At 40.2% G+C, this 23,133-nt stretch overlaps 1 protein-coding gene across 1 annotated transcript in view; it reads right to left on the bottom strand.

Annotated features, from left to right (window-relative positions):
- The window catches only part of LARGE1 (LARGE xylosyl- and glucuronyltransferase 1), a 283,741-nt gene that overhangs the window by 93,770 nt on the left and 166,838 nt on the right, over positions 1 to 23,133 (bottom strand). The window contains exon 7 of the mRNA XM_059472096.1: positions 20,638 to 20,809. Coding sequence (XP_059328079.1) covers positions 20,638 to 20,809 — 172 coding nt within the window. The remainder of the gene's footprint in view (positions 1 to 20,637; positions 20,810 to 23,133) is intronic.

Genomic DNA, 23,133 nt, shown 5'->3' with positions numbered 1-23,133 from the left:
TTAATCCTAGTGGAGGATGTGAATCAACAAACTTCTTGTAAGGAGGCAGGGTTTTTGACCTTAGTTGAACCTCAGTGTGGTCATGCTGAACTCCAAGGTTTACTCTTATAAAAGACTTTCAAATGAGCAGAGACATCAATGGTCAATATTGGTGGATGGGTTTTACTATGGAATGCCAAAAAATGGGAAAGAAGTGTTGAATGCAGAACAAGAGCTTTCAAAAGCACAGCAGCAGAGGCTTGATTATGCCAGATATTTGCTACACTGTTTTTGAGCTCATTCTGTTAACAGAAGCATGTTATCACTTAATGTTATCATCATCACTTAGTTATGTTATCACTTAATTCCTGTATACTAAAATGACAACTTCTATTTGGATAATGTGTGTTTCAGGTAGGATTTTGGAGCACTACCAGTTAAAAGTAGATTATTAACATACTTTCATATGTTAATAAACCCCTGACTCCTATTATTTGTTTTTAATGTTGCCTAATATTTTAAGATCTGCAGAACCTACAGCTCCTGCCAAATGGAAATGGGTTTAGAGGACTCAAAATGTCCCTACTGTGAAATTTCTTGAACACACTGTGCTTTGTGGCAGGGGTTGGAAACACTCCTAAGCATTGAAGAAATTAATTTCCGACATTAATTACGTTTCCCCAGTACAGCATCTTCCTTCCTCTGCGGGGTTAGGCACCAGGGCCCCGAAGATACCTTGGGAGTGTTTATTAGTATTGCACATTCTAGAAGTATCTAGTAACAGGGAAAAGTTGGTGATTACTGCTTTTTTTAAAGAGCAGGCTTTTTGCTCTTATGACTGCTATGAAAAGCAAAGAAGTGTAATGTCGATGAACCAGACAACAAACAAGAACTGGATACTGGATACTTTCTTTTTTCTTGACATCATCATTTTTAAGTAGGTCTCCTGATCTTTGAGGGTTTTACCATGGGAGACTATTCCATTTACAGCAGGTTTCAGGAATTAACCTCTTGAAGTCACTATTTCAGGTTCACATATCCCTTCTTACACAGGTGTTTTTTCTCCTGTGTGCAGAAGGCTATGACAATACCTTTACTTTCTTTGGCACAGCTACCTGCATATTTTTCAATGCCAGGGTTTTGCAACAAAAGTGATATCACTTTGGTAGCCATCAAATGTTCACGCAGCTCACCAGGATACAACAGAGATGAAGAAATACTGGTCCCATACTGAGAGCTAACTGGCAGCACTTCTTGTACCTGTGTTTTGTGTTAACACCAGTGGGCAAAAAAGCAACACACAGTCCATCACTCACTTCTCCTCTCCCTCAGTGGGACTGGGGAGGAGGAAAGGTAGATTAAAAGCAAGAAAACTTGGAGGTTCAGAGTGGAAAAAAAAACCAAAACCAACAAGCAATTGTTTGATAAGTGAAGTAGAGGAAGAGGGAAGGGAAGAAAACAAATCAAAACAAGTGATGCCACACAGTTACTCCTATTGGTAACTGATGCCCAGCCAGATCCTAATCAAAAGATGTCTAGTCCCCAAAAGCTGCCTCTCTTCCCTTTTAGAAGAGCATGATGCTGAATTCCATGGAATAATAACACTTTTGTTGGTGAGAGTCACCTGCCTGGTTGTGTCCTGTCCCAGCCCATTGAGTGCCCACCAAAGCAGGCACTGTGGGGGCAGAGTGGGAACCAGGGAAGGCCTTGATGCTGTGCAACCACAGCTCAGCAAAAGGCTGAACATGAGTGTGCCACCAGCACTGTTTTGTTACCAAAGTCTAAACCACAACACCATATGTACTGCTGTGAAGACAATTATTCCAGACTTTACAGGAGCTTCTCTGCTGTTACCTGCATACACAGCACAGATAAAATGAGACTGGTAAACAAAGGAGTCCAAGCGATGCTAAATATTTTAGCATGTTTTTAAACATTTAAACACATGGGAGTGAGCTTCAGAGTTACCATGTCCTGGACATCTTGTCTTTATTTGGGTTTTGCTGCACCATGACCTCTTCAGGAGACCTGCCAGTGTTCCATGGACACAGCACCTCCTTGCAAGCACCTCCCTGTCTTCGGAGCTCTGTCACCTTTCTCTGCCAGAGAATCTGCTAGGAGGGATTTACTGCCCTGTTCAGCCATCACAACCTACTGCACCATGGGTTTCTTTTGCTTTTGCCAGATATTTCACACACCCTCAGGAAAATGTGACCCAGCTTTTGAATAAGGAAGTGAAAAGGTTAAAGGGGGTGGGAAAATGCAGGAAAGTATCTTGCCAGTGTAAGACTGCATGAGTCATGTAAGGTGTATCAATAATTAAACACTAAAAAGAATGAAGCAGAACAAGTGTGCATTAGAGGTGCGTCCCAAATACGGGCTGGAACTAATGAGGCTTTTCTTTTTACCACCAGAGAAAGTTTATTACATGTATTTCAAAGGCAGCTGGCTTAGTGAGCAGTGGAGATGGGTCAGATACATCCTTTCCACTGACACTCAGCATAAAAGGAGAAGCATTCATAATGGAATGGCTGAACTGGCTATGAAAATAATAACCCCTAACTTTGAAAAATTTTAAAGAGAGGATTAAACCCAAAAATAAAAAGAGAGGGAAGGGAAGAATGGCATATTAAATAAAAACAGAATCCTGTAGTTATTTCACAGCTACAAAAGGTGTGTGCTGATGCCATACATGCTCCTCATTCTGACCTCTGGCCAGGTCCACAAAACATGACCTGTGATACACTGGGCTGTTGAAATGCCTCTAATCTCTACAGCTGAGGCTGACCAATTAAATGTTAACAAAACTGAAAGTGGGGTAAAAAGCACCTTGATTACCAGTGTAAATGTAATTACATCAAGAGCTATTGCAGACACCACCAGACCAGGAGACCTGTTATACAGGGACAACAGTGCAGATGGGAAAATTAGAAAAAAAATCATCACGCAAAAGTTACAAGTTAATAAGCCTGAAGAATGGAAACCCAGAGAGAAATACTGAACGAGGTGAAAACAGGTTGAAAGCAGTATATTAGACAATAGAGAGCTACAATCTGCTGTGCTTTTCACAAGGAACTGAAAGACAGGAAATCCTTGGTTCTTGTTTCACTTGTGAGGCTGCCTGGCACTCAGCCCTTGCTCAAGTTAGACCTTCCTGCCTCTAGTGCTGAATCTTGCCTGAACTTGTAAGGTGGAAAGTAACGTGGAAAGAAAAAGTGCTGGTCCTTGCTGACAGCAGAGAGCCACACCACATCTGTGTAGCACCAGATTTCTAAAATGCCCTTGTGACAGAGCTGTACACTCAGACAAATTCAGGTGTTTCTCCTGCACTCCATTGCTAAATCGCCCTGCGATTCTTCACATGAAATCACATCAGCTTGAAAGAGAGCAATTATTAACCTCTCACTGACAGAGCAATGGCATTTCAGGAACAGGACTGTGCCACTCTAACTTGGTCTATAGTGTGTGGAATAAACACAGGACATCCTTAAACTACAGCTCAGATGTAAGTACACAAATTCCAAGCTATTCCAAGCTAAATGAAAGCTATCACAACTTCTCTTGCACAAGAAGTTCTCTCACCAACTTCATCCACATTTCACAGTTTCCAAAATTATAGTTCCTTCATTTTTTCTTGATTTTTAACAGAATTTCATGCATTTTTATTTTTCAGGAAAAATTAATCTGTTGAGCATAGATGGTATGAGTACTTCTAGGAGACTTCTGCCGGCCACTGAAGTCTCTTGTCTTCAAAAGAAACCCCACTCTACATCCCACACATGCACTGTTTTCTAATTAAAAGCTGGATTCTCATCTAATTTTCCCCAATATAAATCCAAGGACAGCTTAAATGAAAGTAATGAAATTGCTCTAGATTCAGTCTATGACAAATGAGAAAAGGATCTTGGCCTAATCTCACGAATGTCTCCCTTGAGATCTCCATTAGTAACTGTTTTTTAAGTGAGAAATGCACCACATTCTTGCAAGATCTTCTGAAGGAAAAAATGGCGTTTTTTAATACATCAACTCTACAGAGTTACTGTAAAATTTTGGTGAGATCTGAGGCAAAATAGTTACAACACCCTGCTATCTCAATATACCTCCTCAGCAACAGCACTAGAAATACAACTGTAACATATAATTAAGTAACTTGTTTCAGTTTGTATATATTCTAAGCCTATAAGGGAAAACTGTGATACAACTACACCTGTCTTCCTTCTCAAGTATCATCAGTACTAGTTTTTTACAATTTCACTCACGGCAGTTTCTGAATTCAGTTGATTTCAAGACACTGCTAAGAGATACTAATCCCACTGGCAGGGCCAGAAATGGGCATTGGAATTGGTAAGGGTGCTTCAAGCTTTCCGGCTAATAAAACACTTGTGACATTTCTTTATCCTGACTCATCTGAAGGAGTTTGCCTCCTCTTTGCCCTTTCACAATGGACTATGAACAAGACATCAGAGCTACAAAGCTCCTTGGAACAAGCTCATGTTTTGCCTGACAGCTAGGCCAGACAGAGGCAGTCTCTGGAGAGAGGAACGAAAAGTATCAGCTATTTTGGACATCTAAAGAAGCATATCCCCAGTGCATTTTTGCAGAGGTGGACATGTAAGCATGATTTTTATTTTTTCTCCCATGAAAAGCTCTCAGCCTTAAATGACAGCTCTCCTATCTGTGCTTTCAACTCTAGTTGCAACTTCCTTCAGAGTTTATCACTGCTTTGTCAAGCACTGGTCACAAGGGGACAAAAATAATGAAAGGTGTTCTCCAGGTCTCAACACACTTTCCAGAGATTACTAAACTAATCTTTAGTTCTTAATTTTGACAACCTGGAAACCTTACATTTTGTTAGGGAAATTATTAAACATCTTCCTATTCTACCAAGGGATAAATTAAGACTCATCACAGCTTGGTATAATGAAAATCAAATTTCTTCTACTTTAGAATCTGCCTTCCAAACTTCATCACAAGAAATTTGCATTCCCATCTGCCTTCAGTGTGAAAGCCAGAGCTACATAGCAAGGTACCTTAGGACAATATATTCCAACCAAGTTAGTCCAAGCCTCAGTCCAGCCATGGCTCCATGCTCATTAGTACCCAGGTTCTGTTCACGACCGAATCACCCAGCAGAGCAAGCCTCAGACACAGTCAAATGTGGGCACAGATGACATTTCCAGAACACATGATTTGGAGCTTGGGCTGACTTTAGGCTTACTATGGAAAGACAGATGGTGTCTGATCCATGGTAAGGTTTCTCACAATAGTTAATCCATTAGTATTTTAGAAAAAAAAAGAATCAGTGACTTTATATCAGATACCACTTAGTGCTAGGCAGCTATGACATTTCCATCTCTAGTCTTTTATTTATTGTATCACTAAACAGTGACCTTCATTAGTAAGTCTGCACTTCATAATTTTCTACCTTTTGGGGAAAGGTTTTCTACCTTTTGGGGAAAGTACAGAGCTGGCTCTCTGGTGAAGCGTGCCTTGCCATTTCAGAGAGTGTGTTCGAGCAAGAAACTGTAGATGGACCTCAGAGCTCTGTTAAAAACTCATGGTGATGGGAAGACATGAAACAGGTTGTAAACCATAAGAAAGGTGAAAAACAAGGCAGCTCAAACACTGGTGTCACAGTCCCAATGACAAAACAGCTCTGAAGCACATGAAGAACTCTTGTTACTGAAACACACTGATATTTAAGTGCCATTTTTGCTGCCCATGCTTAGCCGGTACCAACTGTACTGGTTAGGGCAAGGTGGTGCTGATTCCATGTTCTTTATTGCCAATATCCTGACACTCCCAGGGGAATACAGTGGCTTAGGCCAACATCTGCTTCGTTACAGGGTTTGCAAAGAGCATACTGCAACCTCCAGCCCTTCCTTACCTTTGCTTCACTTTAAAAGGAAATCTCCCCAAATTCTCCCTCTGCACAGGTACATATTACAGATCCAGATCTAGATTCCCCCCTAACATGATTCCTAACACTGCAATCTTGCTTCTTTACCTGAGTTTATCTCATACAGCAATTTCAAGCAAGTGAGAGAAAAAAAAAAGACTAGAAATCATATTGCATGGTGGTAAGTATTCAGTAATTTAACTGAAACAGGTACTAATTTCAAGGCGGTACAGAAGTCCCTCTGAAGTCTGGCAACATTTTTTTCATGGAGTAGAAGTCAACATCAATGTCATAAGGAGATAAAGGAAAAGGAGAAGTAAGTATTTACAACATTTAAGCATTGATTTATTAATTTGAAAATTTTTGACTGGTAAAAGGAGTTGAAGAAGAACTAGGAGGAAATAATGTCCAGTAAATCCTGTTTAGATTCGATGGAAGACATCTGATCTGGAAACTTCAAGATCATGGAGGAGCTTTCCAATACAATGAAAATTAAGGGTAAGAACTATTCTAGGGTATCATTTCTCTGAACATGTTAGAGGGAGGCATTCAGAAAGCAGGAAGGATATCATCTTTCCAACTAATTACTACTCCCAGGGCTGAGTAATTCAGAATGAGGACTGTAGAATTGAGGGTCAAATGAGAGGAAGTAATAGCAGACTTGTCTAGGTTTACAGAGGGGTCAGAAACCATAAAGCAGAACTGTAAAGCAATTTCTGCTGTCTCCTTGACATTGGCAAGGGGAATTCTTGCAACATCCCAGCTGGAAACTTTTCTGTTCTTTAAAACATGCATATCAAGAATGAAATTTTTTCATCAATGATGCAACTGATTACAGGAAATTGATAGACCTGTACCTCCCATAAAAATAGTGATCAGTAACAATCTCCACAGCTGTCTGACTATGCTTCTCTATTCTATTTCCAAAGAAGTTGTGTGGCTTGTCATAAGACTATGAACTTGTACTGTGCACTCCGTTTACTGGGGCACAGTATATGTCTGCAATGGGTCTTGTAACTTCAATTTGAAGTTTGATAGCAAAGATGCCCAGTAATCTATCAGACCTTAGGAGAGCTGATATGCTTCAGTGGTTCACTGCTCTGGACAGTTACACAATGAGTAGATGGAGATGCAGATTAGTGGAAGGAAAAGCTCCATTACTATTCTTTTCAAAACCAAGAGGCTCTGAAGAGCACAGCCATTAAAGGTATCACACAGGAAGAGGCAAAAGTCCTCAATATAAGAGATCACAAACAATTTAGGGACTTGCCAGGTCCCAGCCAGCACCTGAGGCTTGCAGGCCATCAGTATGCAGCTGGAGCCAGCTCTCAGCAGGAATTCCTCTCAGCTTTGTGAGAGGCTGCCTCGTTCTGCAATTCTCACTTCAGCCTCCCAACAGTCTCACGGAAAAGCCCCATGCAGGGAACTTTAAAGAAGTCCCATAATTTCACATCTACAACTATCATGGCAAACTGTTTTTACACTAATTCCCTGGTACACAATCAAAGTCCTAACTCCTGTTTTGTTAGGGTTTTTTTGAGTATTTACTCATGTAGACTGATTAGCCAGCCCTGCTTTAAGCTTAATACTTCTGACCTCCAAGTTAAGCAACAGGAATTTGTTTTTACTCTTTTTCTGTTCTCAGTCAACCATGATACCAGACTTTCTTCCTGGGTTTAAGCATATGCTTCATTTTTGTTGCTTCTTATGTCATTCTGACACTTTCTGAAACCTCTGTAGTGTATTGTAATATACCTGCAAAAGGCCAGCATTAAATACATTACATGAAGGAAAAAAAAAAGATTCTCATAAAAACTGTCACCCACAACAGCACGTTTCTATGGTAATACAGGACTGCTTTGGGTTGTTATGGCAACTAAACCTTTAAAAGCAATAGCATAAAACCAAAGCAAAAAAAAGCCCAGAAACAGAGCTTCATCACTACTCTTCTCAATTTTATAAATAATTCTCAGTCGTCCTTCCCCCCACAAAACCTAGATTGAATGTTACAGTGATCAAAACACTTTAGGAAGATAAAGAAAACCACTTGGCTTCACAGCAATGGGTGTGTGGAGAATCTTACCACTCTTTTAAATAAAACTGTGACTAGAGGTGCTTGTACATAAACAAACCTCTGGCACCATAGACAACACAAATAAAAAGGTGGTGGCAGTGACAGTAGACTAATTGCTGACTGCAGCTAAGAGGAGATGGTAGAAGGGACAGGCCAAAATTACATTGAATTAAATGCTGTGTTAACTCCTTAATGCTACTATGTACTTCATTATTGCCTCGGCAAGTGGTTTTTTTATAGCCAGATGTCACTGCCAAGAAAATGCAGAAAAATTCTAGATATGTGTGCTTGCCTCTATATAGCTTCACAGAAATTGACTGTGATATACGGTGTTCTTAAATAATTGTAGGTTTCAAGATATACCATCTCGACTAACTTGGGATATGTTGCCACCTCTCCCTTCTCCCATTCCTTCTTCCTGCTCAGTATCCTCGCTCTATTCAATCTCCACATTGCTTTCTCCTTTATCTATCAAGTTTTATCCACTTCCAATTACTACATTTGAAAGAATTAAATGAACACAACAGCAGAATTGTCTGTGTGTGAACATCCTCTTCTAAATCTGCTGAGATGCCGCAAAGCTGATACCCCAGAAGAGCAACCCTTTGCTGCCTTGCTTACCACTTCAGCCCTTGTGCACATCAGACCTGTCTGAGGTCACCCAACTTTTTACTTGTGACCCATAACAGGGAGTTAGAGTTGAAAGGAGAACATATTTAAAGACTGCTCTTCCAACTATTCATATCTTTATTTAGTTAGTAAAAAAAAAATAAGCTGTAAGGTCAAAGCAGGGATGTTTACATAAATCAGGCAATATAGGAACTAGACTTCTTTACTGATAGCAAGTCAGCAGCATCCTGTTCACTCCAATGTTTTATAAAGGTAGTTCTTATCAGATGAGATGCACTCTTTTGGATTTTAGAACACCAGTGCAATAACATTCATATCATCCCTTCTTAGTAGTATGGGAATGAGTGTGAACCTCCAAATACTGTTAAACATTGGTGCCAGTATGACTCTGCAGCAGGTTGGCAAAGCCCTAGAGAAGTCACTTTGCACCTGCAATAATGGTATCCTGAAGCACACAGAAAGAAAAAGCATTACTGTCAATTAAGCAGAAAATGTGCAGAAGACAATGCAATGAATTAATGAAATTCAGGAAACCCTGTGCCACTTTCAGAAGCGATGTGCATTTCAGTGAGTTGCTGTGAACATAAACTGGCAGACATTTAGTGCTGATGACAGAAGAGTGGTGGCATTGAGTCAGCCAAGGACAATTTTGAAAGAGAAAAAGTACGATGGCTCACTTTGCTGTAGGGCTTCAGACCTGCTCCAAGTCACACATCTCAGCAGGACAGAAGCAGTAAGCATGTGCTAGATCCTCAGATGGTTCATGCTCTGACACATTTGTCAACATCAACACTGAACGCTGTATCACCTCCTTTGCTATCCACCTCCACCTCTGTTCCCACCACACAAACTCCCTTGGTGTGTCAGAACAGTACTTACTTGACAGCTCTCCCAGTCCTTAGGCAGAGAGGAAAAAACCACTGCATCCCCAAACACAGACATAAGTAGCTTTAGGATTTCACTTGGTTGTGCCAGCAGTTAATGGTTTTCAAGAATCTGTTCTGCTGACATGTTCAGTCCCAGCTCCAGAATGAATCCCAGAACCACACACACCAGAAGCAGCTGACACGGGGTTTGTGTTACACCAAAGCAGGAATACCATCAGCTTAGATTTTGAGACCCTTTTAAGTATTTAGGCAGTGCAGAGGAAAAATGAACTGGCCTGGCTTTTCACCAGAAAATGTCTAATGCGCATCTCTTTTTACTGACATGAACTTGGGCAAAATTTACTGCAGCTATGGATTTTGCACTAAAGATCCAAATTCTTTTCAGGACTATGAATTTCCCTGTGACTAAATGTAGGAAATAAAATATAAATACAGAAAAGCTGTGGGGACAAAAAGATTTTGTCCCCAACTCATATTGTATGTTTATCAATCACCTTTTGGTATGCATCTAGAAGGACTAGGACAAAATTTTTTTTGTTGTTAGCAGTATCTCAAAGGACAAAACATATTTACCTTGAGGAGTCAGAGGGAGTAATGCTCCTCTGTTTAATTGAACTGCTTGGCCCATGCTAAATGCAGCTAGAGATTACTGCAAAGAACAGGGAGTGGAGCCAGTTTCAAATTCAAGTAAAATAAAGACACTTGAGAGATGCAGAGCGAAGTGGGCCATTACATACCAAGTTATTTTTTTCCTTTTAGCTCGCTAGGATTAAAATAAGGGGTTCAAACATCCCTGATTCTCTAGATTAATTGGAAAAAAGAAGCATCTGGAGGTTCTACTTTTCCCACTAAATTGGACTGATTATTGATTTCATTTACATGTCTGACTTCTAGCTGATGTAGCTGTTCCCAGGTTTTGCTCGTGGTACATTTGTACAGAGTCTTAGTGCAGTTATGTAATAAATTGGTTTAATTTTGTACACACATTTTCCTCTTCCCTGGCTGTGCAGAGAGCAATACCATGCACTCACCCTGCTGATGGGATAATCATGCCATTGACCTCTGGGCAATATGTGATACCTTACAGCTTGAACCTGAGAGACAGATATTCTCTACACCACTTTACCCTATGCAAATCCATGTGCTGCCAAGGACAATATTACAGGCATAATTTGCAGCATAAAACTGAAAAGGTGAAACCTTGAATGAGAGCTTTGTAATTGGAAATGGGGCCTGAGGTCCTTAAAAATATGGATTGCTAATGCAGAACAAGGCAGGTTCAGAGAATGTGCCTGGTTTGGAGAGGGAGAAAACAGAGTATCAAGTTATTACAATGCATGTCACAGAGAGCAGTGAAAAGTGTATGTGCTTGATAGATTGCACGTGATTAGAATGAGGGCCTTAGGCAGGGAAATCTAGCTATTAAATATTCTTTCTTTAGTCCTATTAATACAACTATCAAACTCTAGAGTAAACTTCATTTGTTAGGTGAATGACCCATGTGTCTCTTCCGCCTGGCTTTTCCCCACATGCAGAAGTTACTTATCATTAGACATTAATAACTCCTGGACAGGCTGCTACTCCCTCCATATTCACTGCCTGCTCGCGCACTTGCTCTGCTTTACTGTCACCCAGGGAATGCAGGAGCATTAGTATATGGGCTTAATTTGTGTGCTCCACCCAACAAGACAGGCAGACATTAATGTTTGAGGTTTTTTTAATAGCAGTCTAAACAAAATATAATTAAATAAGTTGTAAATTGACAAGGCAGGGATACTGAACGCACTTGAAAGGAAGCAGAAGAATGTGAACAGACTAAGGGAGAAAGCAATCAGCCTAAAACATTTAGTGGTGGACAGCAACTCCTGATTGATGTCTCCTTTTTAGTTTGGATGGGGGAGTTATTATTTTCCTCCTTGGTTTCTTCCCACCCCTTGTTCTCATATATTTTCCTTTTAGCACAGCCTACTGGCATCTCATTCCCAGAAATACATTTTCCTCTGCCAATAACGAACATGCAAAGCAAAAATGCTCCTTCTGCAAGTCTGCACCCTGTGGGAGCTGGATTTTCTAGCTTCTGAGAAGGCACAGCTTTTGCTAGTCAAGGGAGATGGGGATATGCACTTTGCTCCTTTGATGCCATGCTCTGCCCTGATTTCTCTTAATAAATATTTGGAAGGCAGTTCAAAAAAACTCTAGGTCCATTCTCCACAGCTGGAGGACTGGAGATTAATAGAATTAAAGTCTCTTTAAATCCTGAAGAAAGAGCTCAGAAGAGAAACTGTTTTTTGCTTTAACACTGAGTGAGTCATACAATGTTTAGTTTGGGTGTTTGATACATCACAGCATCTAAGCCAAAAAGACAGCTGTAGAATGAGTGGCAGGTTAACAAAGACTGGAGAACAATAATGTAGAAAAAGCACTAGACTGAGGTTGAAAAGGTAGAAAAAAGTCCTCAAAATTACAGTGTTACCAACAAAATTTTATTACAAATCTTGTAGCATGTGGAGGTTTTATTCTAAGATCTCCAGTTGTGGTATCAAAAGAGGACAGAAAATATCAGTTTTCATTTATAATTAAAACATCTCTATCTCCCATGGGAAGAAGCTTGAAAACATGACCAAAGGGTATCCCTTGGAAATCAGAATGGAAAAATAAAGAACTCAAATCTTTTATTTTATTTTACAATTTACCCCACCATGAGTTATACCCTATTTCTATGCATGGTTGGCCTTTCACCTCTAAATATTTCTGCCTGATGGCAGAAACAGACAAAGAAGCATTCAGCTAAAATAGAACTACAGATGTTTCAGAAACTGCAGCCATTCTATTTTGGCAGCAATTCATAATCAGAATTTTCTGATTATGTCCCTTGTCACATTAAAATCCATAAACTAGAATGTGCACATGCTGATCCATATAATAAACTCTCTCCCTTGGAACTCATTTACTGAGGTCAACCTTCTCACATACTGGCTTCCCAATAAAGGAATATCACAGCAAAGCAAACTGCAATTAGGGAAAAAAAAAATAAAAAAGAACAAAAAGAGCTTCCATGCATTCAGCTTATTTGACAAGTGAGGAGAGAGACAAGTATTCCTCCCTAGACCCACAGAATCAGCAAGTACCACCTCTTTGTTTGATCCCCTCCTAATTACAGTCACCAAAATTAACCCCCAATCACAGTTAAAAACTTGTCTTTTTTCCCCCAAATATCCTAATCCCTTACTTTCTTTCTCTCTTTACCAAAATAAATCAGTATTCTCCTAGTTTCATACACAGATGATGACAGCATTGTGAGACACTGGAGCACAACACCCCTCAAGATTTCTATCAGCTATAGCTAACTAACAGAATTCTCTATCAATGAAGCTTCAAAGATTCTGTAGCAAAAAAGAAGAATGCACCACAATATAAGAATCAGGAATGGAAATTCTTAACCAGATAGAGCCTCCACAGGGACCTTTTCAAAGAGAAACTGTATTTCATTTGTCTAATAACCCTAGAATGAGCTATGCACTGTAGTCTAACCAATAAATACTTATACAAATCTTTCAGAAGCTAACAGATGTTTCTTTTATGAGCAGAGACAAGTGTCATTCGGCCTTTTTAGACACTTATAAAAATTCAGATAATTTTAAGCTATTTTAATAGCTGCCTGACAATTTTATTAATGCACTCTGCTACAATATGATCCTGTTTCCTTCACAAAAAGACTGACTCATACCATGGATTTTATACACACTAAGGTGGCATGTTACTAATGCCATCCTCTTGATTAGTAAGAAAAGAAAGCCTTTTTTACTGACCAGAAGAAAGAAAGCTCTCTGCAGGATTTAACGTGAGTACTGTGTCAGCCTGCAGAGATCCTGTCTCAAAATCATCTGGAAGCTTTAATGATTTACTCAGTGTAAACTGACAGACTTAAGTACAGAACCTGTCCAGAATCAATTCTGTGGCTCAAATCCTGCCTTGAGCCATAGGTGTCAATGAATTTTAAATTTTAATCTTGGCAACAACTGAGTATTTTACATTTTACAAGAACAGCATACACATAAAAAGCACAATCCTTGCAGGAGAGTCAAGGGCTATAACAGGTATAGTTTATTAAAACAGGGCATCACTGATAGAGCCAAACTGAGGGAAATTTATACAGCACCTGCTGACTCTGCCTGCCTCTCACCAGTGCCATCAGCATCTCACTTGCTGGCATGCTAAATTCACATACAAATGAAAAGTTCTGCATGCACTTGACATTACAACCTTATGTATAATACTTCTTGTAGGAATATAACTACTAAAATCCCTACACAAGATGCTTAAATTTGTGAGGGTTATGATTTTTCCTTTTTTTCTTGTTTGTTTGTTTGTTTGCGCTTTTTCCTGAAGAAGCTGCAAAAATAATATGAACCCAGACTGTTACCTCAGGCTTTCTGCAGAGCAATATGCCAAAGCACCCACATGCTGAGTGTTTGCAAATTTTAAGTTTGGGATTGACTATGTGCCAGTCCCTCTTCAGCTCTGGGCACTTGATCCTGCACCAAAATCGCTGCTGACCTTTTCTGGTATTTATGATGTCAGTATGGATTTTTATCATTATTTGAGCTCCTGCCACAAAGCAAACAGCTTCTATAGCATGTTTTTCCTCATGCAAAGTATGAACATGTGAATCTCAGTATTCCTGTCAATTTTGCCATTTCTCCTTCTTGTATGCTTGGTTAATGGAGGTCACCTTCCCAGGGAAGACTTACTTGCACAGATGAACACCAATGGTAGCTTATATTCTCTGGGTGACTTATGAGTAGAGTTATTTGAAATGCAGTAGTTGGGTATTACCCAGTCTCTGTTGTTTAAAAGCACTTAAAATATTCATTCTATCAGCTAGCTGGATTGTGAGGCTAACATGCAGTAGTAGTAAGACATCACTGTTCAATAAAGCCTCTGAGTTTTGACATGTACTTGGAAATATCATAATGCCCTTTGATACAGCATTCAGTTTAACATAGAGCTCCTCAACACTGATCTCTACAGGGATTATTCAGGTCTCATTTGTGAGTCCCAGCTGTGACTCATGCAAAGCAATATCCTAAAGGAACAAGGCAGACACAGGAATTGTCACCTGACAATGTAAAGCAGGAAGAGAGTCTCTTGCTACTTACACGAGGAGCACCCAGCACACAGAGACTGTGATCCAGACTGAAACTGCAACTTGTAACACATATAATTATGATGACTGTTGTAGTCAGGTCGCAAATAAATTCAATCCTGAGAATCCATATTGAACACTCAGTAAAATTAAAAATCAAAACCTTGGAAAAAAAGGATCCACACTGCAGGACCAAAAGTTTGGGTGAGCAAGAATAATGAAACAATTAGCAGATGTGGACTTTAAAAAAACTTTTAAGATTGATGGCACAGAACATAGCTTTGGACTAATTTTTTTTTCTCAGAAGAGTTTGCACAGTTTCTGCAATAAAAACACATATTGGTTACTAATCCTTGTTGTCTGAAACACTGCAGCACTTCATCCAAGAATATACTATGATCCACAGTCCCACACTTTTGCCCTTAAGCTAGTTACTTTTTCAAGTTTAGAACTGTCAAAATCTAGTGAAAGATGAATAGGAGACATAATCAGTGTCAACTAAGTCACAGAAAACATGCATGACAGGTTATCTTCACCAGACTGGCTGCAGACTCAAACCTTTGAAGTCAATATTTTGGAGGTATATCTCAGTCCTATAGGAAAACATTCTACCTATCTACACAGCAATGGAGAATGAGGCTAAAGCAGAAATGCTCAAACCCCAGCTGAAAAGCTGAATATGACTCTTGAAAGTTATGGGTTCCCAAAGACATATTTATGCATAGAGATTGAAGTTTGTATATAAAACTATTAATAATTACACAATCCCCAACTGGCTCCTAGGAGAAACTGTTAAATGTTACATTTCTTGAGACACTGTTTCAGGCTACCAAAGAGAGGTGTGAATTTCTCCCAAAGCCTAAGGTTGCCATTTCAAAGAAGAGATTTTTACATTTCTGCACTCTGCTATGGAACAGCTGGATCACTTATTCTAAGGGCATATGCAAAGTGCTTATCAGGAAAGGGCAGAAGAGCAATAATTTACAAAGAAATCCTACTGCCTTTTTTCCATCTACAGAGCGAATGGAGTAGTACCTTTACCACCTAAAATATTAAATTACTATGTAAGGGTCTGATCTTTTCAGCAACTCCTAAGATAACTGGAATAAGAACCTTTGCAGAGCAAGGACTTTGGGTATTGCAGGTGCTGTTTAAAACATGCTGTAGGCCTTCTACACAGCAAATCAGACCTGGTTAGATTACAAGACAGTCCTGAATCTGAGTTTCTTCCAAGCATGGTGTCCGAGAAAAAATGAATCTGAGCTACTGGTTTCCCTTTATCACTGTTTTTGCTGGGAAGAAAAGTCTTCCCAGACACAGAAAGAATCACAGACCCTAGTACCTTCCCTCTGTGTGTCACTGCAATTTGGAAAAGGCTATTCTGGACTGTCTCATCAGTTATGTTGCAGCGACCTGGAGACAGAAGTTCTTGCCTTTCCTGCACTGATGTGAAAAATTCTTTAGTTTGCACAAAAAGCATCCTGGTGTAGGCAGGTTTATAATGGTGCCTTCTAGCCAGCAACTGGTTGTTGAAGCATCTCTAGAAGGAGACCCAGTGGGTATAAAACTGCCCTCCTAACTGGGGTTGGGTGTCATGAGAGGTTCCTTTGGAGATTAGCATTTCCCTTCATAGGAGTTTTATTGTACTTCTGTTTATGTAACATTTCAACAAACATTCTAGATTGCCCCCAAGAAATCTTCACGAACTTACCAGGGACTTCTGTGAGAGAAACAAGGAAGACATTAAAACATTAGTTTAGTAAAATATCCTTTGGAGGAATATTTGGGGCTCATGACATGAGACAGTCTTTCAATCTTTTGTAATGCAGGCAGGAGAAATAAAAAGACACTTCAGAAAAATTGAGAATTACCACAGAATTAAGCCAAACATTTACAAAGCAGTAAAAGAGTATCATATCTCTCCAAATTACTTGCCCTTCCTTCCATTTCCATTGAATGATGGAAAATACAATCATTTAGATTGAAAAAGAGCTTTACATCCTACCATCAAAGTAACACTACCAAGTCCATTCCACTAAACCTTGTCCCTACATGCCACATCTACACAGCTTTGAAATGCAGCCAGGGATGGTGACAATTTCCTGGGCAGTCTGTTCCAATGCTTGTCAATCCTTTTTGTTGAGAAATTTTCTGCTCCCTTCTCTGGACATGCTCCAGCACCTCGATGTCATTCTTGCAGTGAAGGGCTCAGAAATGAACATGAGACTTGAGGTGTGGCCTCACCAGTGCTGAGAAGAGAGGGACAATCCCTGCCCTGCTCCTGCTGGCCATGCTATTGCAGATACAGGCCAGGATGCCATCGGCCTTCTTTGGCCGCCTTGGCCCACACTGGCTCATGTTCAGCTGCTGCTGACAAGCACCCAAAGATCCTTTCCCACTGGGCAGCTTTCCAGCCATTCAGCCCCAAACCTGTAGCGCTGCATAGGGCTGTTGTGACCCAAGTGCAGGACCTGGCACTTTGCCTTGTTGAAACTCACAGAACTGGCCTTAGCCCATCGATTCAGCCTGTCCAGATCCCTCCTGTCCAGAGCTTTCCTGCCCTCCAACAGATCAACACTCCCACTCAACTTGGTGTTGACTAAGTGTGCACCCTATCCCCTCACCCAGACCATTGACAAAGATATTAAACCAAACTGGCCCCAATACTGAGCCCTGGGAGACACCATTGGTGACTGGCTGACAAATGTACTCGGCTCCATTCACCACCACTCTCTGGGCCCAGCCATCCAGCCAGGTTTTTATCCAGAGAACATGTCTAAGCCATGGGAAGCCAGTTTCTGTGAGAATGCTGTGGGAAACCATGTCAAAGTTTAAGTAGACAACACCCACAGCCTTTCCCTCATCCACTAAGGAGAGCCACGTTTGTCACAGAAGGAGTTCAGGTGGGTCAAGCAGGACCTGTCTTTCACAAACCCATGCTGACAGGGCTCGATCCCCTGGTTATCCGGCACACGCTGCAGGACAGCACTCAAGGTGACCTGTTCCATGATCTTCCCTGGCCCCAAGGTCAGGCCAATAGGCCTTTAATGCCCCAGATTCTCCTTCCGGCCCTTTCTGTAAATGGTCATTGCATTTATTCATCTCCAGCCCACTGGGACCTCCCTGGTTAGCAAGATCTGCTGACAGATTCAGCCAGGCATTGCCCTGTGACAGTGGTCACAGGGGTCTTCAGGTGAGGAAAGAGAAGAGAATGTTGACTCCATGTTCAGAAGGCTGGATTTATTATTTTATGATATATATATATTACATTAAAACGATACTAAAAAGAATAGAAGGAAAGGTTTCCTCAGAAGCTAGCTAAGAATAGAAAAGAACTAATAACAAAGATCTGTGGCTTGGACAGAGAGTCCAAGGTATCTGGTCCGTGGTTGGCCATTAATTGTGAACATTCAAGATGGCCCAATCACAGACACACCTGATGCATTCCACAGCAGCAGATAACCATTGTTTACATTTTGTTTCTGAGGCCTCAGCTTCTCGGAAGGGAAAAAATCCTAAAGAAAAGGATTTTCACAGAAGATGTCAGCGACACTGCCCCTGGCTGGCTCCCTCACCAACTGGGTCAGGAAATAATCTTCCACACACTCCAGGAACTTCCTGGACTGTTTCCTCTCCCCTGTGCTGTATTTCCAGCAGACCTCTGCTAAGTAAGTTCAACTTACCTCTCTGGTAAGTTCAAGCCCACCACAAGAACAAGGGCTAGCAACTGTGAGACTTCCCAGCTGCTTACAGAATATTTCTTCTGCCTCCTCATCCCAGGCGAGCGGCCTACAACAGACTCTCACCATGGTACTTGCTTTGCTGGCTCTCCCTCTGATTCTTACCCTAAACACTCGACTCTGATGTCACCATCACGAGGTCACCTTTGCTAATGGAACTGCAGTCTATGACACGGGCTGGAGAACAAGCCTGTGCTTGGACACTTCCTCTCTCCTCCGCACCATTTAGGATCCAAAGTCTTCTCCCATCCCAGCTCAACACCTGGAGCTACGGCATTGTCTCATCTACTCATTGTTTGTGCACAACTGCCTGGGAGAGGAGCAGATGTAGACACTGACCAATTTATTGCCAAGATTAAAAAACTGTGGAGAAGCAGGTGATCAGCTGGAATTGAAAAGACACATGGGACAACTTACAAAATCATTCATTTGGGAGTTGTGCTATGTATGTTAAGAGGGCAGCAGTACAGGAATTCTGACTCCATGTGTAAGTTAGAGTTTTTCACAGCTCTGATCAGACGAACATTCTTGCCTAGCTCTATGGAGATTGATCTGCACACACATTTTACATCCATTAATTATTCTTCTCCATATTTCCATATTTTCTGCCTGTATTTTCTTTCAATCTTACATCTGCCTCTGCTCCATATTCATCTTTTTACAAGCAGTCTTTATGCCTGGTTTTATCCCCCCTGTAATAAAAGCAAGATATCTTCATTAAAATTACAACTGATATTTTAAGCAAGGAGACAATACCCCTTATTGTCTCAACTCAGATTTTGCTCTCTTTGACCATGCAGCCCTCTATGTCCAAGTTCTGTTTATCCACATTTCTTTTCCTGCTATGACAGGCTATTCACTGCAGTCAGTCAAATATGGCTATTAATGGGACAGCTGCACACAGTGAGACAGTACAATAGCCCAGCTTTACTTCCTATGTATACATTTATATTACTTAAGGTTGTCAGGGTATAAGTTTGTTTACATGAAACTCAAGGTTCAGTGGAGGGAAAGGCTTGGTGAAGAGGTCTGAACAATACATGGAGTAAAAATTGTGTATTCCTTAATGAAAGAAGCTTGAGAATAATTAAGCAAAAAGGTGACCGCTTCTGGCTTGCTGAAAAGACATCAGTGTATCCACAGAAGGATACACAGAATGGAAACAAATGCATGAAGAAGTAAGCACTAGAACCCAGTCTTTGACACAGAGCTAAGATAACAGGTCCTGTCCCGGAGCTGGGTACTGAGAAAAGCAGGCCTTGTGGATTTCAGCAGGGGATAAGTACAGTAAACGTGCTCTTTCCTGGCTCCCTCCTAAAGCAGTGGTGTATTTTGGCTTCTCTAAATAAATACTCCCATTTGCTTAGGCTGACTTAGCTTGAGATGATTTTGAGAGAGATGATGAAACACATCAAGGCTGCACTTTTACAGGGTTGTAAACCTTTCAAGCAGGATGCTGGATTGTCTCTGCACTTACCAGCACTGCAATACATATGCTGAGGGCAAGAGGAGAACAATAGGGTATGTCTCTGACTCTGAACAGCTGGCAACACTGGAACCTGGGAGAATTAAATGGTTTTAGTGGTGTGCTAGCCAGAAAGTGCTCTGCTTTGTGACAGGGTAGTAGGGGAACTTTTTTGTAATCATCTCCTTATAGAGTTACTCTAAAAGTGTCCTTCCTCAGACCAACTATGAAATACATTTTCAAGGAGCTGTGGGAAATGGGAATAGGTAGGGAAAGCTATATTAGGTGCTTAGAATCCAGACCCCTTTATCAATTTATTAAGAGGACCAAACAGCAACTTATTTCTATTCACATGTGTAATTCTTTTCCCTTCTTCTTCCTCCCTGGTTCAAGAATGATCCCAACTTCATTCATTTTCAGTGGTTACATGGAACAGTTAAATTGAAAATAATAATTAAGTTTCATTAATTAAAAAAATTAATAAAACCCAAGTTTTTCCAAAAGGTATTGAACAGTACATAACTACAGCATGCACATAATTCTTTATCATCTACTGTATTGTCAGGCTCTCACCTGCCCCAAATAATCAGACCAATAAAACAAACTACATAGATAATCAGTGTTGTCATTTAATCCATACAGAACATCATTGAGAAAAGAGATCACAAAGAGAACAATTACATTCAAGCACCAAAAACTGAAAGAGTGAAAACATTTAACAAAATCTCAGCTAGCCCTTTCACCCACATTGTATTGCTTGCCTCATCATTCTCCCCCCACCCCTCAAATAAGGACAGTAAAAAAATCATTAAAATACCTTTGAACTTGTGAAAGACGGCCCATAGCTCAGCAATGTCAGTGGCAAATGTAATGTCTGTGTCGAGAACAATGACTCGCTCAAGATTGGAAGGTAGAGTCTTAGTCAGAACCAACTTCATCAGCCCGTAAATCCCAGAGTAGTGTTTGTTGGGGATCCAAGACACTTCAGACTTGACAGGAAATGGGAAGTCGGAAAGAGGAAGAAAAAATAATCTTTATTAGAAAGAGAAAATTTTCCTGAAATTAGTTTCTTGTCATAGTGGAAGATCTCTGAGGTGGAAAGTAATCTAAAAGCCTGTATTTAAATTTACTTCAGAAGTGCTGAAATACACTAGTTTCTGAAAGCTTGGGGAAAAAAAGCTCTTTCAGGCAACCCCTTCACACAATATAACTACAATTATTGGAGCCTTTCTGGTCTGGCAGAATTCATTCTGAGACATCCATGTGTCCTTATAAAACTGAAATACATTTTTAGTCTAAAACTTGAGGTGTATCATACATTACTTTAATTTCAACCAAAAAAGAAGTTGTCATCTCAAAATTTTCTCTGCATGATCTTTTCCTTACATTTTTTATAGATTTGGTGGTCAGAATTTCAAAAGGCTAATCATTTGAAATAACAGGCCAGAAAACTGCAAAAAAATTGTTTCTTACAAATGCAAATTTTCCTTAAGTCTTTAAGTTTTAATCTTTAACTTAAAACTACTGAGATCCCACAGACATGCTCAAAAGTAGAGAAATTTACAGAAAATTGTCAACCACACTTTTTTGTTTTATGTATTGAATGTGGCAAACTTACACATTTTCATTTCTTCACTAAGAGCTAAAAAAAATATTTGTAAAACTTGCAAAATAAAAGTTGGGAGGCTAAGTTCTGTAATGCATTGTACTCTTGACACTGGGATATTCCATGAGCTGTGTTTAGTTTTCTTTCTGTGAGACTCAAGTCCTCAAATTTCAAAAGTTTCTGCTTAAAGTGGGATATTAGAAGTTTTTGAGAAGTTCCTATTTCCCTGTCTGAAACTCCTTGCTTGTTTTAAGAGGCATGCACTACAATTCCCAGATTTTATGTTTTCCCTGGAGTAGTGCTCTCAATAACTTAAATTAGTATTTTGTCTACAAAATCTTGAGTGAAACTGATTTCAGGATTTGTCCTGGCATGTTACACTTTGGAGAAAGTAGGCAGAAACTCAGTGTCTTCATAAAACTGAGGAGATTTATTCTGTTGCTTAACTATCTTATATCTATTCACTGCCATTGTAAATTTTATTCTATGAAATAAGATTTGCACAAAAAAAAAAAAAAATTCCCCCAAAATCCTTAGAGAAAACCTTCTGTAAGAGAGTTAGTTCCTACATTTTGAAGCTGGAAGCAGGGTTGAAGAACGGCTAATAATAGGTGCTTAGAGCACATTTCTTTTTGAATATAAAGTAACAAGGCCTCTGATGATGTAAGCTGACCTCCTCTATTCCCTTTTAAATGGCTCACAACTTTTCTCTGTATTCTCAGGATTCCTGTACCAGGGCAGAGCTCTCTCCCACTACAAAGTTCATTAAAAAGACAGAGGGAAGTAGAACAAACCTTTAAGGAGAAAGACAAGAATTCCAGGGGAAAGGTGGGAAAAGCAGATTCTCATAGAATAAAACCACAAAGTCCAAACTGAAGCATGAAGTTTTGGTTGGTTCATTTGAAAACTCAATGCTCCCCAGAAATATCTTCTGTGTGTAACAGAGATAATTTCAAATTCACACCCTCACAACTTTACTTATTGGTGGTCCCTGCTTTCCCACATCGTGGCTTTTGGAATGGACCATCACATCATGTTGTATTTAATTTATACAAAACAGCATCTATTTTGCTTCTGCAAACCATACTGTTCTGGATCTGCCACTTGATATCCTTGTGCTAGACCAGTCATACCTGACATGTTAGAAGTGTTAGACATTTACAGACTTGAGCTTGCTTTTACTCATTGCTATGTTATTAATTTTGGATAGCATGTCCTTCATTTTATTAGCTGAAATGTTTCTCCAGAAAAACACCCACTGTGCTTATGCAAATAAGTTTAATAAGGTAGGGGTTCATATGTTGCATGAATAGCCTGACACAAGCAGGGAAGGTAAAAGGTGGCTGGAAAAGCAAATCACCTTCAAAGTGCAGTTATTTTCTTTGCTCTCAGGATTCCTAATTTCTAACACCATGTATCTGGTGTTAGAAACTGGGAATCCTGAGAGCAAAGGATTGCTCTCCATGTATCACCACAGGGATGAAACCCATGTCTGGCAGTTCCTTCTGATCTGGCACACAGAAGGCAAAAGCCTGCCATCCTGAAGCCTGATGTCTGAAGGCACCACTTTCAAAAATGAAAGGGGCAGCCCTGTTCCAAATGGTCCATCACAGCTGGCCAGCATGTGTTGGCTTTGAGGATATATTGAAGCCTGGACACTCAATCAGTCCAATTTATCCCCAGTTTCCTCTCCTGTGATACAGAGTT

This window comes from Ammospiza nelsoni, chromosome 5 (genome assembly GCF_027579445.1).
Source record: "Ammospiza nelsoni isolate bAmmNel1 chromosome 5, bAmmNel1.pri, whole genome shotgun sequence".
Taxonomy (NCBI): Eukaryota; Metazoa; Chordata; class Aves; order Passeriformes; family Passerellidae; genus Ammospiza; species Ammospiza nelsoni.
The sequence above is the reverse complement of the archived record's forward strand: the minus strand, read 5'-3'. Positions and strand labels throughout refer to the sequence as shown.